Source organism: Chrysemys picta, chromosome 7 (assembly GCF_011386835.1).
Source record: "Chrysemys picta bellii isolate R12L10 chromosome 7, ASM1138683v2, whole genome shotgun sequence".
In the NCBI taxonomy this organism is placed as follows: domain Eukaryota; kingdom Metazoa; phylum Chordata; order Testudines; family Emydidae; genus Chrysemys; species Chrysemys picta.
The window spans coordinates 98576620-98591767 of record NC_088797.1 but is presented as its reverse complement, the minus strand read 5'-3'; the positions used below and the strand labels follow the sequence as shown (position 1 = coordinate 98591767).

At 38.9% G+C, this 15148-nt stretch overlaps 1 protein-coding gene across 16 annotated transcripts in view; it reads left to right on the top strand.

The window, feature by feature from the left end:
• Positions 1-4254: 4254 nt before the first annotated feature.
• The window catches only part of BLNK (B cell linker), a 139303-nt gene continuing 128409 nt past the window's right edge, over positions 4255-15148 (top strand). For 2 of the 16 annotated variants that reach the window (XM_024101216.3, XM_024101214.3), the window contains exons 1-3: positions 4364-4504; positions 5994-6144; positions 14811-14873. In XM_024101216.3, coding sequence (XP_023956984.2) covers positions 6004-6144; positions 14811-14873 — 204 coding nt within the window. In that variant the 5' untranslated portion in view covers positions 4364-4504; positions 5994-6003. Of the gene's footprint in view, positions 4505-5993; positions 6145-14810; positions 14874-15148 lie in introns of those variants that run through there. The other 14 variants (XM_042856790.2, XM_065552110.1, XM_065552106.1 and 11 more) reach the window with 12 other exon arrangements.

Here is a 15148-nt window from a genome sequence, read left to right as displayed (position 1 = left end):
TGTCTTTCAAACCTGAGCAGGCGCCTATAAGTAAGCATCAGAGTAAATTTTATCCCCTCAAATTCTCCCATGAGATTGCAATACCCGCTTCACTTCTCCTCAGAAGAAGCGATTAGGGATGTATGGAACAAGCCTAGGGTGAGCATTGATGTATCCCCTGAATACCAGACATTCTAGTATTTCAGGAATGGTATGGGGCTGTCCCCACCAGCAGGACCTCACATGCACTTGCACATCCAAGATAGTCCTGGAGTCTCCAGGAATTTAAGACTTTTAACTAAAGATTATGTCATGTGATGAAACCAAAATTGGCAACCCTGGGTGCATGCAAGGTTATGCCAGTGGGGGAAGGGCACTCTTCAAAATGGCATCCCCAGTCCACAATACTAGACAAAACCACATCTATTTTTTTTTCAAAGTGCCAGACAGAGGACAAAAACAGAAAAAAAGGACTGTCTGGCTTAAAACCAGACAAATGGGCTGCTTAAGCCTGGTGATACGTTTGCCCTTAACAAGAGCAACCTCGGGCTCTACAGCATTCAAGAACCAAAGAGCTCTATTGCTGAGACACCAAAGGTTGATGCCGCTGTAGCGTCCCTCATCAAGGATATGATCATTCCCTCAGAAGTGGAGTTCTACCCTAAGAAACCCACAGATGGAAAGATGGAGGCCACTCTCAAAAAGGGCTTTGAAGCCTCCTCCACAACCCTCTGAGCATCCCTCACAGCTACCTGCTTTGTGGGAGCATCTCTTTCCTGGCTGGAAGATCTCAAATCCCTTAAGGATAGAGATCAGCTGACTTTGGCTCTACTTTGAAGAAAGTCTCTATAAGCAGGGTCAGAATGAGCTCTCCTCTGCCATCCAGTGATGAGCTAGGGAAGAGGACTTCAGGAACTAACCTTGTTTGCATAGACACACCCACTCTGCCTAGGTGCACAGCATGATGGAGTTGCTTTGCCCAAAGGATCACTTTTGATGGGTGTTGGATTCCAAGTCACTTTGTTATTGGCTGCAGGGGTAATAAAGTATTATCACTATGTGAATCAAGGGGAGCAAAACTGTGCTTGGCATGCCCTGATTGAGGGGTTCACCCTCAACTGAACTGCACTTGCTGAGCAATGAGGTAGGAGTGCCGAAGCCCAGTGGAAATGAGAGAGAGGATGGGGACTGGTGTTTCTGCCTGGTGGTGTGGACCCTGCCTAAGGTTTGTAAACACCATTTGATTCTCCCCCTCTCCACTGAGAGGCTTCTTGTGGATCACTAGAGCTGAAATCACTGATAACCAAGCCTAAGTGTTAGACCTGTGCTGACACTAGGTCTCTGGTGAAAGAAAGAGACTACCCAGTCTGCACTAGCAGTGAGGCTCCCCCACTAACAGCTACAATCACTGAGAGCTGTGTTAAGTGGTGGGCAATGTTCCCTCTAATTTTTTCCATCCATGTGAGGAATTAATTTTGTTATGTGCACCAAATTATAAAGGTGATGTGTGGCTGTGCACCACCATAGAAACAAAAAACCTAGATATAATATATATTTTTTAAAACTTACCATAGGGATAATTACCCCAGCCTGGACAGGTTAGGCATTTTAGGACTCACTACTCAAAGAATTAAATTTAAGCATAAAACAGAAATAAAAATTGTGACATGCATAGACCAGTCAAACTCAAATAACAGCACTTTGAATGAATAAAATTACAGAGAATATATGTGCATTGCAGGAAGTACCAAGAAGTAACAACAACAGGAACTCTACAGGTATGTGCTGGAAGGTGAGTGTGTGTGTGTGTGTGTGTGTGTGTGTGTGTGTGTGTGTGTGTGTGTGTGTGTGTGTGTGTGTGTGTGTGTGTGTGTGAGAGAGAGAGAGAGAGACACCCTGGATCAAAGCCCAGGGGAGAGCGCGGTCCCAAACTCCCCTATCCACTCTCAAAAGATGGACTATCAACAGAAGCCTTTACCTCAGTAGAGAGACTAGCGGGGAAGACCCTGATTGTTCAAGTTCTGAGCCCCCCAAAGACCCCATACTAAAGTAAAAGCCCCGAAGCCTTTGGGGAAGCTGAAAAACAGGACTCTAACAGAAAAGGGGCAATCACCTCCTGCACCCCTGCAATCCCCTAGGTGGCACTGGTGATGAGCATTCCCCTTTTATACACCTTAGAGGTCTGAAAATCTATCTCAAGCATACAGACTCCATAAGAAGATCAAGATCCCTATTCATGTCTTTCCACCCAAAATGCCAGGGACTCAGAGCTTCCAAATCCTCCATCACTAGTTGGATTAGACTATCATTGTGGAAAACTACAAATCATCAGAGACTCCTGTCCCAAAAGGGATGGAGATACACTCCAAGAGATCCTTAGTAACCTCATGAAATGAGCAAGTGTCTCCACTTCACAAATTTGCAAAGCGGTCTACAGTTAAAACCCTCATTAATCACTATAGACAGGACTTTCTATCTTCTGCAGAGGCCTCCTTTGGCAGGAAGGTGTTGCAGGCAATGGCCTAGAAATAATATAAACTTTTGAGTGAGCTCGGGAAAAGGTGGCTATTTCTTTCCTACCAAACTTTTGTTTCATAACCTTCCTACATCTGTTCACAGCTTGCTATTTCCCAGACGTCCAGAATTGTGGGACATGCTGGGCTGCAGAATGGAAAATATTCTTAGTAATAATTTCCTTTCTGCTAGTAGCATATCCCACGATTCTATCCACCCTGCAGGGCTCATGATTCGAGGTCAGATATTAAGTGGAATCATTACCATATGACCATCTTCCTTGGTCTCATGTGCACAGTTATTTCGTTATAGCTGGAATATTTGTTAATGATGAGATGCAAGTTTCACATCTTGGGAATAATTTATCTGGCAGCAAACTGGAGCAGAGGGGGCATAGCCAGACCATGCAGCTCCAAAACACTTATCTGCCACCACAAGCTTGAGGGAGAGGAGAGTAGCTCAGATGTCCAGAATTGTGGGAGACATTGCAAGCAGAAAAAACACTATTGGTAAGAAATTTTCCATTCCTAAATCACACAGGAAGTCTGACAGAGTCAAGAATAGAACCCAGATCTGTTGATTTGCAATCCAGTGGCTAGCAAGACCATCTTTTTATCATGACAACAGGAAATATGCAAGAACACATCTCAAAATCCCACAATACACATTACCATTACAATACATGTTACTGTCTAATTCCTACTATTTGCACAAACCCAAAATGGTCTTGCTGTCCCCCTGCCACAGCTTTGAGTCATTAGCTACTAAAGCACTTCAGAAGTTTCCTTAGCACAAGTGAAATTGGCAAAAAAAATTATACTAAGAAGAACAGAAGTCACTTTTAAGCAGTGCCGTATGGCATGTATTCTTCTTATGCAAGTGAAGCAGTTTTAATCTTACTGAATAAATACTAGAAATTAGCAAGGTTTTGCAAAAAACACCAAGTGCCTGGAAAATGAAGGCAAATCAAAATTTGCAAAGTGTGATTGAAACTTATCTATTGCAGTTATGCAATGATGTTTTTGCAAAAACAAACTTGTGTGAAACTCACTCACCCATGGCTACTTTCTGGAGCCTGTCATTCCCCTCAATTACAGCCTGATCCCAAGCCCATTGAAGTCTTCAGAAAACTTTCCAGTGATTTCAATGGCCTTTAGAGCAAGCCCATACACATGAGCTGTTCCACAGACCGTTCTCCATCTGACTTTAATAGCACTTTCTATTTTCAGGCTATCCTATTGACATGAAATATCCCTTTTCTGCTTTTCCTCACCATCCTCGAACAAAACTGAAATTTACTCATTTGTGTTATTTTCCACTGAGATATTGTCTTTAAAGCTGAATTCTTGATTCACAATGTATTTGGTTCCTCTTTTTGTACTGATGCCCATGTTTTCTTTGTCCATAAAAGATGTTATAAAATATTAAAAAATTATTTTGAAAGAGAACAAAGATACAGCCATGTGTTACTGCTTTGTTTCCCATTGTCTCCTTGTTCACGTCAAACCCACCTTAGTCTAACAGTTGGAGAGAATGTGCAAAGGTTTGTTAACTAGATTTCAAATCTTAGCCCAACTGCTTTGTAGCAGTTCTACCAAGAGCATCTTCAGAAGAAAGTCCACATGGATATAAAAATATCAGTGATAGATTGTCTTGGTGAATCTAGTGCTCCAAAAAAAATGTAACTTCACCTCTTAAGTATTTTTAGACACTGTTAGCGGCTGAAGAGTGAACTAGCAAAGTTTCATCAAACTTTTAGAAAGAATTGTATGCTCCCTTTCCTTTTTCATTTCTGTCTATTTCTTTATACTAAATACAAAATCACTAGGTTATGACTTTAAGGATCCTTTTCTCTCTCTCACCAGAGATGGCAAGCCTGTCAATCATTCCAACAACAGTAACCACAAGGGAGTGTTTGCAGCAGGATAGCAGATACAAGAAACGGCTCTTACTTTAGTTTACTTGGAATCGGCTCTAATATGCATGTCTGGAGAAAAATTATCTGTGTTTGGTAAGCCATGTTCTTTTTACTGTTTTTGTATCTACTGGACACAAAATCATCAGTGCTAAGTGTTTATATTATTTTGTATTAAAGTGCCTTAAAGATCTAAGATGTTAGCATTTAGATTATTAAAATGATGTTTCACTATTAATATTAGTCAAAGAAACAGAAGTTGATGTAGTTGCTGCTTTTTGTAAAGCTGAGTTTGATTTAAAGTTTGCAATAAATTTTATATGTTAAATGATTACATACATGATAGAACGTAATTACTAGTGTTTGTATTAGTAAGTATTTTAGCAAGAAAGATTATGACATTCCCGAGATAAATTTGCTCTTCCTAATGCAATGACTTCTAATAAATTGAAAATTGAATGTTTACTAAATGGAACTCCAAAGAATTATACCACATAAAAATGCAGTTGGCACTTTCAAAATGGTGTATATATACTTGTATGGAGTAAATTGCTAAAGTTTTACAGTCATCAGGTTTTCAATAATATGCTGGTTGTTAGGAAATCTGTCAATCACTTTGCAACAGCCACAACATATAGCAGAATTTGAAAAAGGGTAACAGACAAAACATTTTAAATTTAGTTAGAATTAGTTCCAATCCTTGAAAATGTGTCCCAAAACTGTTTGCACTCGGAAATAAAACAGGAAGAGCAACTAGAAAGCAGAACATTCCTTGCTCTCCAGCCTTTTATGGAAGACTTCACATTACTTCTGTTACAGTGCCTCAGAGCTGCAATGCACAATAAACTGGTTTTATTGGAAGTGCATCTTTGCAATTTTATTTCCTGATGTAGATGATGTACTTATCTATTAGTCTTATGTTTAAGTTAATTTTATAGAATAAATATATGAATATTTGTAGATGATTTGTTCTTTAATAGCATTAAGAATTTAAAGCTAATATTTTTTTCTTTCAAATGCTCATTGTGCATACAGTATTTAATTAAATGATTTAATTTAACCTGAGAGTATTGTGCCGACTCCTTAAACAAAGAGTCGGGTTAAATAATTTGATAATCTGGAAATACAAATCCTGTATCTGAGCTCTGCTTTCTCTCTATATATATTCACAGCATCATAGTGTGTCAAAACATAGAAGTGTGTCAAACACAATCTAAGAGCTGATCAGAGTGACTATGAAAAGGAGTTAAAGGTGTGCAAAAGGCAGTTGTCACTAACACTAACTTATTTTACACCATGTGAAAAACGAAGCAGATGGCACTAAAATGCCTTTAAACGTGGCCACAGTGTCATTAATTATCAAGCACAAGTATCCTTATCTCAACTCACTTCAATGGATATTTCTGCCTGTATAAGGATGATATGATATGACATGACCCTATTACTGAATACCTGCTTATATTCAAAATCATTGTCCTGAAATGAGAGTGTATCAGTAGTTTCCAAATTACTTGAAAAGGCGTGTACTTTAAGCAATCAAGCAGGAAAAAGTTGCAAAAGGGACTTCCTCTTTCAATTTCCACAGCAGATGGTGAATGTCAGTGAAGCAAAGCATTTACTGTCACCAGAAACAGATCAAATCTTCCTCACCGGATAGCAAAATGGCCACAAAACTACCCCTTCGAGAGGAATGTGAGAATTGGACAACTCTTCAAGTTGCAGATCTCCTAAGACAGGTACTGAACCTAGAGCTCAGACTGAAGACAGTACAGTATATCAGACTCATTTCAGTTCAGCTAGCAAAATAGGTTGCTGGACTTATCTACTCTTTGTGTGCAGCGTTGCAGCTGTGTTGGTCCCGGGATATTAGAGACACAATATATTACCTCACCCACTATATCTACTCTTTATAATATGTATGATTACTCCCTCCTGGATATAAACATAGATTCTAAAATGTGTTTAAAGCTGTTTAGTCAGCAATTGTGACTATCAAGGACTTATGTGTATTGATGTTCTGTAAGATTCTCTGTGTTCTCCAGTTTTTATTGAAATTCAGTCCATGACAGAAGTTGCTTGTTAAGATAAAAGTATCCTGCACAAGACAAAGAACCACAATAATGTGTGCACACAGGGCTATATTGAGAAATATTTACACACACAAAAAATGCCACCTTTTATTTCCTTCTGGCACTAAGTAACAATTTTATTGGAAGTATGTGTGTATTATTTTAGAGCAAGAGATCACTACTAAGATTCGCAGGATTTCAATATGAATTTGCTCATCACCTTTTCTTTTCAATGACTATAGACCTACTGTAGTTTCTAAATGCTCCCTTAAAGTTAAATCCTTGAGTTCTTTTATCATTCTGTTGCACCTTTCCTATTTCTGTAATATCCTTTTTATTATAATAATGTAACCTGAAGTGCACACAGTATTCTGAACTTGTCCTCAGTAATCCCTAGCTGAATAGTTTCCGCTAAGATATATTCAAGTGCTTCTTTTTACACATGCCAGACTTTTTTCCCTTGCAACTGTTGAATATTGTGGCTCATGCTTTAGGGTTTTACCTGCCATTCATCTAGGCGTTTGAGCCCATTGTTTCACAGAATTTGACTATATTGAAGTATATCCTCTTTGTTTCCCAAAAGTGTAATTCTTTGTTGTTCTACATATGGCCCTCATCTGCCCTGTGCTTATAACCTATCCAAATTCTAAATATTATGGCCAGAGTCACCATCTCCCTTCATTGATTACTCTCCTGGATTTGTCTTAATTGTGAGAATTACTGTACTGGACTAGACTCTTGAGTTCCCTTCCAGCTCTACATTTCTATAGTTACCTGTCCTCTGATATTAACAAACACTTCAGCAATAATTTTTCAGATAGGGTCAGGTTATGAATCCTTTACTCCCATTGGTGGGCCCTTACTCATGTGAGTAAGGAATTCAAAACCTGGGCCATAAAGTCTCTCTCTTAATTGATATCAGAGTGCTTTAAAAATAAACACACATACTACGAATAGAGATTACTTTCCCCAACGCTGGTATGACATACACCACCTATTTAACAATATTCACTAACCCTACACAAGAATTTAGGACAGGGCATTAATAGCAGCACCAAAATCACAGAGAAACTACAGGGAAATTTAGATAGGCAAGATGTTTGCATTTGGTTTGTATTAGGGCTGTCAAGCAATTAAAAAAATGAATTGTGATTAATCACACTGCAAAACAATAATAGAATTCCATTTATTTAAATATTTTCTACATTTTCAAATATATTGATTTCAATTCTAACAGAATACAAAGTGAACAGTGCTCACTTTATATTTATTTTTGATTACAAATATTTGCATTGTGAAAAACAATAGTTTTTTTCAATTCATCAAATATAAGTACTGTAGTGCAATCTCTATCATGAAAGTTGAACTTACAAATGCAGAATTATGTACAAGAAAATAACTCCATTCAAAAATAAACAAACAATGTAAAAATGTAGCGCCTACAAGTCCACTCAGTCCTATTTCTTGTTCAGCCAATTGCTCAGACAAATAAGTTTGTTTACATTTGTAGGAGACAACACTGCCCGCTTCTTGTTCACAATGCCCCTGAAAGTGAAAACAGGCGTTCTCATATCACTGTTGTAGCTGGCGTCACAAGATATTTACATGCCATATGTGCTAAAGATTCATATATCCCTTCATGCTTCATCCACCATTCCAGAGGACATGTCCATGCTGATGATGCGTTCTGCTCGATAACAATCCAAAGCAGTATGGACCGAAGCATGTTCATTTTTATCATCTGAGTCAGATTCCACCAGCAGAAGCTTGATTTTCTTTTTTTGGTGGTTCGGGTTCTGTAGTTTCCACATAAGAACATAAGAATGGCCGTACCAGGTCAGACCAAAGGTCCATCTAGCCCAGTATCCTGTCTACCGACAGTGGCCAATGCCAGGTGCCCCAGAGGGAGTGGATCTAACAGGCAATGATCAAGTGATCTCTCTCCTGCCATCCATCTCCATCCTCTGACAAACAGAGGCTAGGGACACCATTCCTTACCCATCCTGGCTAATAGCCATTAATGGACTTAACCACCATGAATTTATCCAGTTCTCTTTTAAATGCTGTTATAGTCCTAGCCTTCACAACCTCCTCAGGTAAGGAGTTCCACAAGTTGACTGTGCGCTGCGTGAAGAAGAACTTCCTTGTATTTGTTTTAAACCTGCTGCCTATTAATTTCATTTGGTGACCCCTAGTTCTTGTATTATGGGAATAAGTAAATAACTTTTCCTTATCCACTTTCTCCATATCACTCATGATTTTATATACCTCTATCATATCCCCCCTTAGTCTCCTCTTTTCCAAGCTGAAGAGTCCTAGCCTCTTTAATCTCTCCTCATATGGGACCCGTTCCAAACCCCTAATCATTTTAGTTGCCCTTATCTGAACCTTTTCTAGTGCCAGTATATCTTTTTTGAGATGAGAAGACCACATCTGTACACAGTATTCGAGATGTGGGTGTACCATCAATTTATATAAAGCCAATAATATATTCTCTGTCTTATTCTCTATCCCCTATTTAATGATTCCTAACATCAGAGTGTTGCTCTATTAAGATTTCTGAAAGCATGCTCAACACCTCATCCCTCTCAGACTTTGGAAGGCACTTCAGATTCAGGGTCGATTGCTGTAGATAATTTTTAAAAATCTCACATTGGTACCTTCTTTGCGTTTTGTAAAATCTGCAGTGAAAGTGTTCTTATAATGAACATGTGCTAAGTCATCATCTGAGACTACTATAACATGAAATATATGGCAGAATGCACGTAAAATAGAGCCAAGACATACAATTCTCCCCTAGGAGTTCAGTCACAAATTTAATTAACACATTTTTTTTAAATGAGCGTCATCAGCATGGAAGCACGTCCTCTGGAATGATGGCTGAAGCATGAAGGGGCATATGAATGTTTAGCATATCTGGCAATGTCGGCTACAAAAGTCCCATGTGAATGCCTGTTCTCACTTTCTGGTGACATTGCAAATAAGAAGAGGGCAGCATTATCTCCCATAAATGTGAACAAACTTGTTTGTCTTAGCAATTGGCAGAATGAGAAGTAGGACTGAGTGGACTTGTAGGCTATAAAGCTTTGCGTTGTTTTGTTTTTGAGTGCAGTTATGTAACAAAAATAATCTACATTTGTAAATTGCACTTTCACGATAAAGAGATTGCACTACAGTACTTGCATGAAGTGAACTGAAAAATACTGGGGGTTTTTTTGTTTATCATTTTACAGTGCAAATATTTGCAATAAAAATAATATGAAGTGAGCAGTGTATACTTTGTATTCTGTGTTGTAATTGAAATCAATATATTTGAAAATGTAGAAAAACATCCAAAATATTTAATAAATTTCAATAGGTATTCTATTCTTTAACAGTACAATTAAAACTGCAATTAATCACAATTAATTTTTTAATCATGATTAATTTTTTTGAGTTAATCATGTGAGCTAACTGCAATTAATCAACAGCCCTAGTTTGCAGGGCCTGAAAGACCAGGAAAGTAGGGCTAACCAATTTACACACACTTACATACCCACTTTATTGATCAGGACATGCAAGCCAATGACGACAGACAAAGGGATGGATTTTAAGCAGCAGGCCACAACAGTGTCACACATCACCTCCAGATTGGTGCACATAACAAGTTAATTCTGCACATGTGTGGGGAAAATTAGAGGGAACACTGTCCCAAAGGGGAAAAATTTCTCCCTGACCCTTAAAACAGATCAAACCTAAAGCAACCTAAAAACCACAATCCCTATACTTGGGATGCAAGAGCCAACTGATTGACATCTCTCTGGCTGGCCAATGGACCATTGGGCAGTGGAGCATCCAGTGGAGGATGATCCTTCTTTTATTCAAAAGCTGGCTGGTGCCTTGTGGCTCCAATCAAGGTGCTGAATGGCAATGTTCACATCATGACTTTATATAGTTGCAAGTTGACATATAAACTAAGCAAAAGTAGTTCTAATACTCATTTTTTGGCATTCTACTAGTCACTGCCCAGTACCCAACATTCCAATATGATAAGTAGCTCAACTCCTGATCACTTCCCATTGATTTCTAGATATCCTGTGTGGTGCTATATCAAAGCCTTCCTGTAATCTAAATCGATTTGCACTACTCCATTTTAATTAGCTGAAAGATTTAAAAGAAGTAATCTACTATTTTTAATTCAGTCAGAGGGATTTCTCCTTTCTGTCTCTGATAAAGTATTTCCAATATATTCTCTTGACACATACAGATCCTCCTTAGTTTGGTTGTAAAATACTTTACGTTAGCTATGTGGTGGATCTGGTTCCAACCCTGCTGATGTGGGTGTCAATATGATAATACATGATCGAAGCTTTGTTGTTTCAGTTTGCTTTTTTTAAGGTCTAGGCAGTTACACACAAAAACTATGTTAAAAGAACATTTTTATGGTCGCAAAGTCAAGCACTTCAGGTTGCCAGTGGCACCTTAATTCAGATTCCTGTGCATACAGGAAGTACATGACCACATACTATTTTCCCACAGGACCCCTGCCTCATTCAATTAACAGAATGGACCTGCTCTGGTGCTTTGGGGATGAATCCAGCTTGTGTAGTAAAAAACTGTAAAGCTCCTGCTTCATTTATTGCAGAAGTTGGCAAGTTTAGGAAGAGAAAGGTCTCATGGTTAAAGCAGTTTAATGCTGCCCTGGAGAATTTGATTCTATCCCTGCCTCTGCTAGAGTTACTCTGTGATGCTGGGTAACTCACTTAAACCATCTTTTCACTAGTGTATTCCATATTGTCTGGGTGCCTGACTTGAAATCCTGGGGTCTGATTTACAGAAGTGCCAAGCACTCACAGCTGCAATTGCAGTCAATGGGAGCTGTGCTTTTTGAATATGAAGTGCTATATAATGCTAAATTCTCTGAAAGAAATCAGATCCCTAGGCTCCATTGGATGCTCAGTTTGGGCATCCAGAATTAGTGGACACTTTTGAGATTAACCTTTTTGTGCCTCAGTCCCCCGCTATGCAAAATAGAAATACCAACACTCCATCCCCTCACAGGGGTGTTGTGAAAATAAATTCATTAATGCTTGTGAAGCACTCAGAGTAGTGAGCATCACAGAAAAGCCCGTGAGGATATTAATAATTCTGTCTTCAGGGTAGCGTTTTAATTCTGTATTAGAAGACCTAGGGCCAGAAATTGATCAATGAGGAGAAAAGAGAACATTGAATATCTGCTTATTAAGTGAGAACTATCCATCTTGTGGACCGAATGAGGCAGGGGTCCTATGGAAAAAAATGGTATGTGATCATGCAATAAAGACTGCATTATAATGCATACACACAAGGTTGGCATTGGCAACCTTAATTCTGGTATTTCCTAACATTTTGGTGCTCAGCCCTTCTACCTTAGTAATGTTCTTTTAATATAGACTTTGTGTGTGATATGTGCAGAGGCTATTAGTTTGTCGTGCAGAATGTTGTAAGGCATTAAAACCAATATTGTAATAAAAATAATTAGCCCTATTGATTTTGCTTTCTCCCCCATGACTGAGTGAAGCCCATAAAGTAAAAACTCTATCTATGTGCATGTAATAGTTCTCCTATTCTCTTGCATGTACTGTATATTTAGACAACACAGAAATGTTACATTCCTCTGCTCAAGTTTTTTCTTCCCTCTCCTTTCCTTGCCATTTACAAATGAGTCCACATATTCTTCCTCAATTTTAAGTGGTGGTATTATTATACTGGAAATGTAGTGAAAGGTTTGGTGTTCATCATATAACACAAAGGGCAAGATGGCTGCTTGCCTTACACATTTCACAGAAAAGTAAGAGGGCACAGGAGAACCCCCAGTTATTCCCCATTACTGGCCACAGACCCCATGATTCACAGCATGGGGGAGGGAAAGAGGAGGGAAGAGCCTGCAGGGTCAGTACTCCTACTCAGATGGGTGGGGAGTAGACAGTATGGTCGTCAAAAAAATTAACAATGTTAGGAAACATTAGGAAAGGGATAGATAAGAGAAAAAATATAATGCCTCCATATAAATCCATGATACGTCCACATCTTGAATACTGAGTGCAGATCTGGTTGCCCCATCTCAAAAAAGATATACTGGAATTGGAAAAGGTACAGAGAAGAGCAACAAAAATGATCACGGGTATGGAACAGCTTCTGTATGAGGAGAGAGTAAAAAGGCTGGGATTTTTCAGCTTGGAAAAGAGACAACGAAGGGGGCATATGATAAAGGTCTATACAATCTTGACTGGTGTGGAGAAAGTGAATAAGGAAATGTTATTTACTCCTTCATGTAGCACAAGAACTAGGGGTCACCAAATGAAATTAATAGGCAGTAGGTTTAAAACAAAAGGAAGTACTTTTTCACACAATGCACAATCAATCTGTGGACTCTTTTCCAGAAGATGTTGTGAAAGCCAGAACTATAACAGATATAACAAAAAAGAACTAGATAAGTTCATGGAGACTAGGTCCATCAATGGCTATTAGCCAGGATGGGCAGGGATGCAACACCATCATCTGAGTGTCCCTAGCCTCTGTGTGCCAGAAGCTGGGAATGGACAATAGGGATGGATCACATGATGACCTGTTCTGTTCATTCCCTCTGAAGCACCTGGCATTGGCCACTGTCGAAAGGATACTGATCTAGTTGGACCATTGGTCTGACCCAGTACAGCTGTTCTTATGCTCTTAGGCAGGCAGGGAGGCAGAGTAGATGGTACCTTCACTCCACACACACTCTCTTCATCCCACCACAGCTATATCAATGGCAAATTATTTCACCTTGGAAAGATGGAGGTTCCTGGCATACTCCAGCAACAGCGTGCTACACACTGTCCTTTATTCCAGGAGCTTGTGAAGTCACAATCTTGTTCTGTTTTAGAAAGAACTAATTATTTAGAACATGAGAGCAGTTTACTAAATCTCATTAGAAATACTGGTTTAGACACTGATCTGGCTAAATGGGTCAGCAACCCTAACGTTAAAAAACAACCAGATTTGTATTTCCTTTCTTCATCAAGGTTTTCCAACATAAATACTTTAAGAAAAAACAAAGAAAAATATAGTTTACTTAGACTGAAGAGAAAAGTGCTATAGAAAAAAAAGCATCAGCCCAGAAAATCCAGTATCATTTTACAGCTTTGTTTCTGTACTACACTTTTTTTTCCGGTTAATCTTTCAAACAAAATGGTTACAGCTACACTGTAAAGAACAATCAGCAAACACTGAATAAACACTTGACAAATGTACCCTAGAGTTTACAATCCCTGCCATACAAATATGTTTTTCAAATTTCAAGTTTATCTTCTTAGCACTGTCAAATGCTTAAACCATTAAGGGTGCTAGCCTGGAATGTGCAGAGCACATACTGCAGACTGCTGTGTGCCTTCAATTCCCATTGACTCTATAACTGCAGGCAGTTCTGACATCTACTGGAAGCCAAAATTTGTCTTTTCTGAACATTGAGACTGTTAAACATGTAATTTTCCTGAGTTCAATGGCTCACCTCTAAGCAAATGAAATGAATTTATGTGACCCTCATTTTAAATTCACACTGTTAATGGAGCTTAAGACAGATTTGATGGTTAAACTAAACTACTTGAATTCACTTAAAGTGCTGTATATTTTTAATGGAAAAAAAGGGTTCTGCAGTTTTTCTCCTGAAGTTCCTAAGCCCTCGGTTGTGTACACAACAAGACAGTTCTTTTAAAAAGCCATGCCGAAGCTCCTCAGCCAGAAACACTCTTAGGGCGTTTACCAAACCAGGTCTATTCCTTGCCACCCTTTGTATTCAAAACCTATTGAGTCTCTGTGATGGGATCCCCAAGTACAACCTGGAACTGTGGGACTGCTGTGCTCCCTTAACTCTCCAGCCTGAGCAAACACTTAACTTCCTTTTGTCAAGGAACAGAGCTTCTTGGGAGTGGCAGGTTAGAACCCTGCACAGGACTAGTGTAAAGCCCTAGTCTCACCAGCCTTGCAGAACCTCTGCCATAATAGTGGAAGTGGGATTAAAGAATAGGTTTGTTTCATTTTCCTTTACAACTGATCCACTTAGATATATTAAGAATAATATAAGTATCTGTTCTCTAAGTGTGATTTTGAAAGTTGATGTTTTCTGAGCCCCATTCTCTAGGAATGCCTGTCAGTCACACACTGCAATATTATTTACCTCGTTATCCACTTCAAATGAAATATGCACAGACTCCTGCAACTACCACATGCAGTTCAATTTCAACATAAAATATTTCTATCTATAAACTTATCTATGATTTAGACTATCATGTATAGTTTTCAATTTCTTTTTGTAATCCTCTCCCCCCCGTCCCCAGATTCGAATGCCTGAATCTGCAGCAGTAGTGGAAAAATTGGACATTAATGGAGCTAAATTTTTGGTAAGTAATTAAAATATTTTCTGTTAGAAAATCTTTCACAAGATGTGTCTATGTGAAACTTGTATTCACAACTGCAGGGTCTATTTCATGACTAATGGCATGTTAGTCATTTGTTCTGATCCTGACCTTTGAGACATTTTCAAGGCTTGCTACTGTGAACAAGCAAAACTCAGCCCTGCTACACGTCCTAGCATAGGTGCAACAAATTCCTAGATACCCATCCAAGCATCTGGCTGTTGGAAGAGAGGCCACTTATGGAAAGAATCACTTTCCTT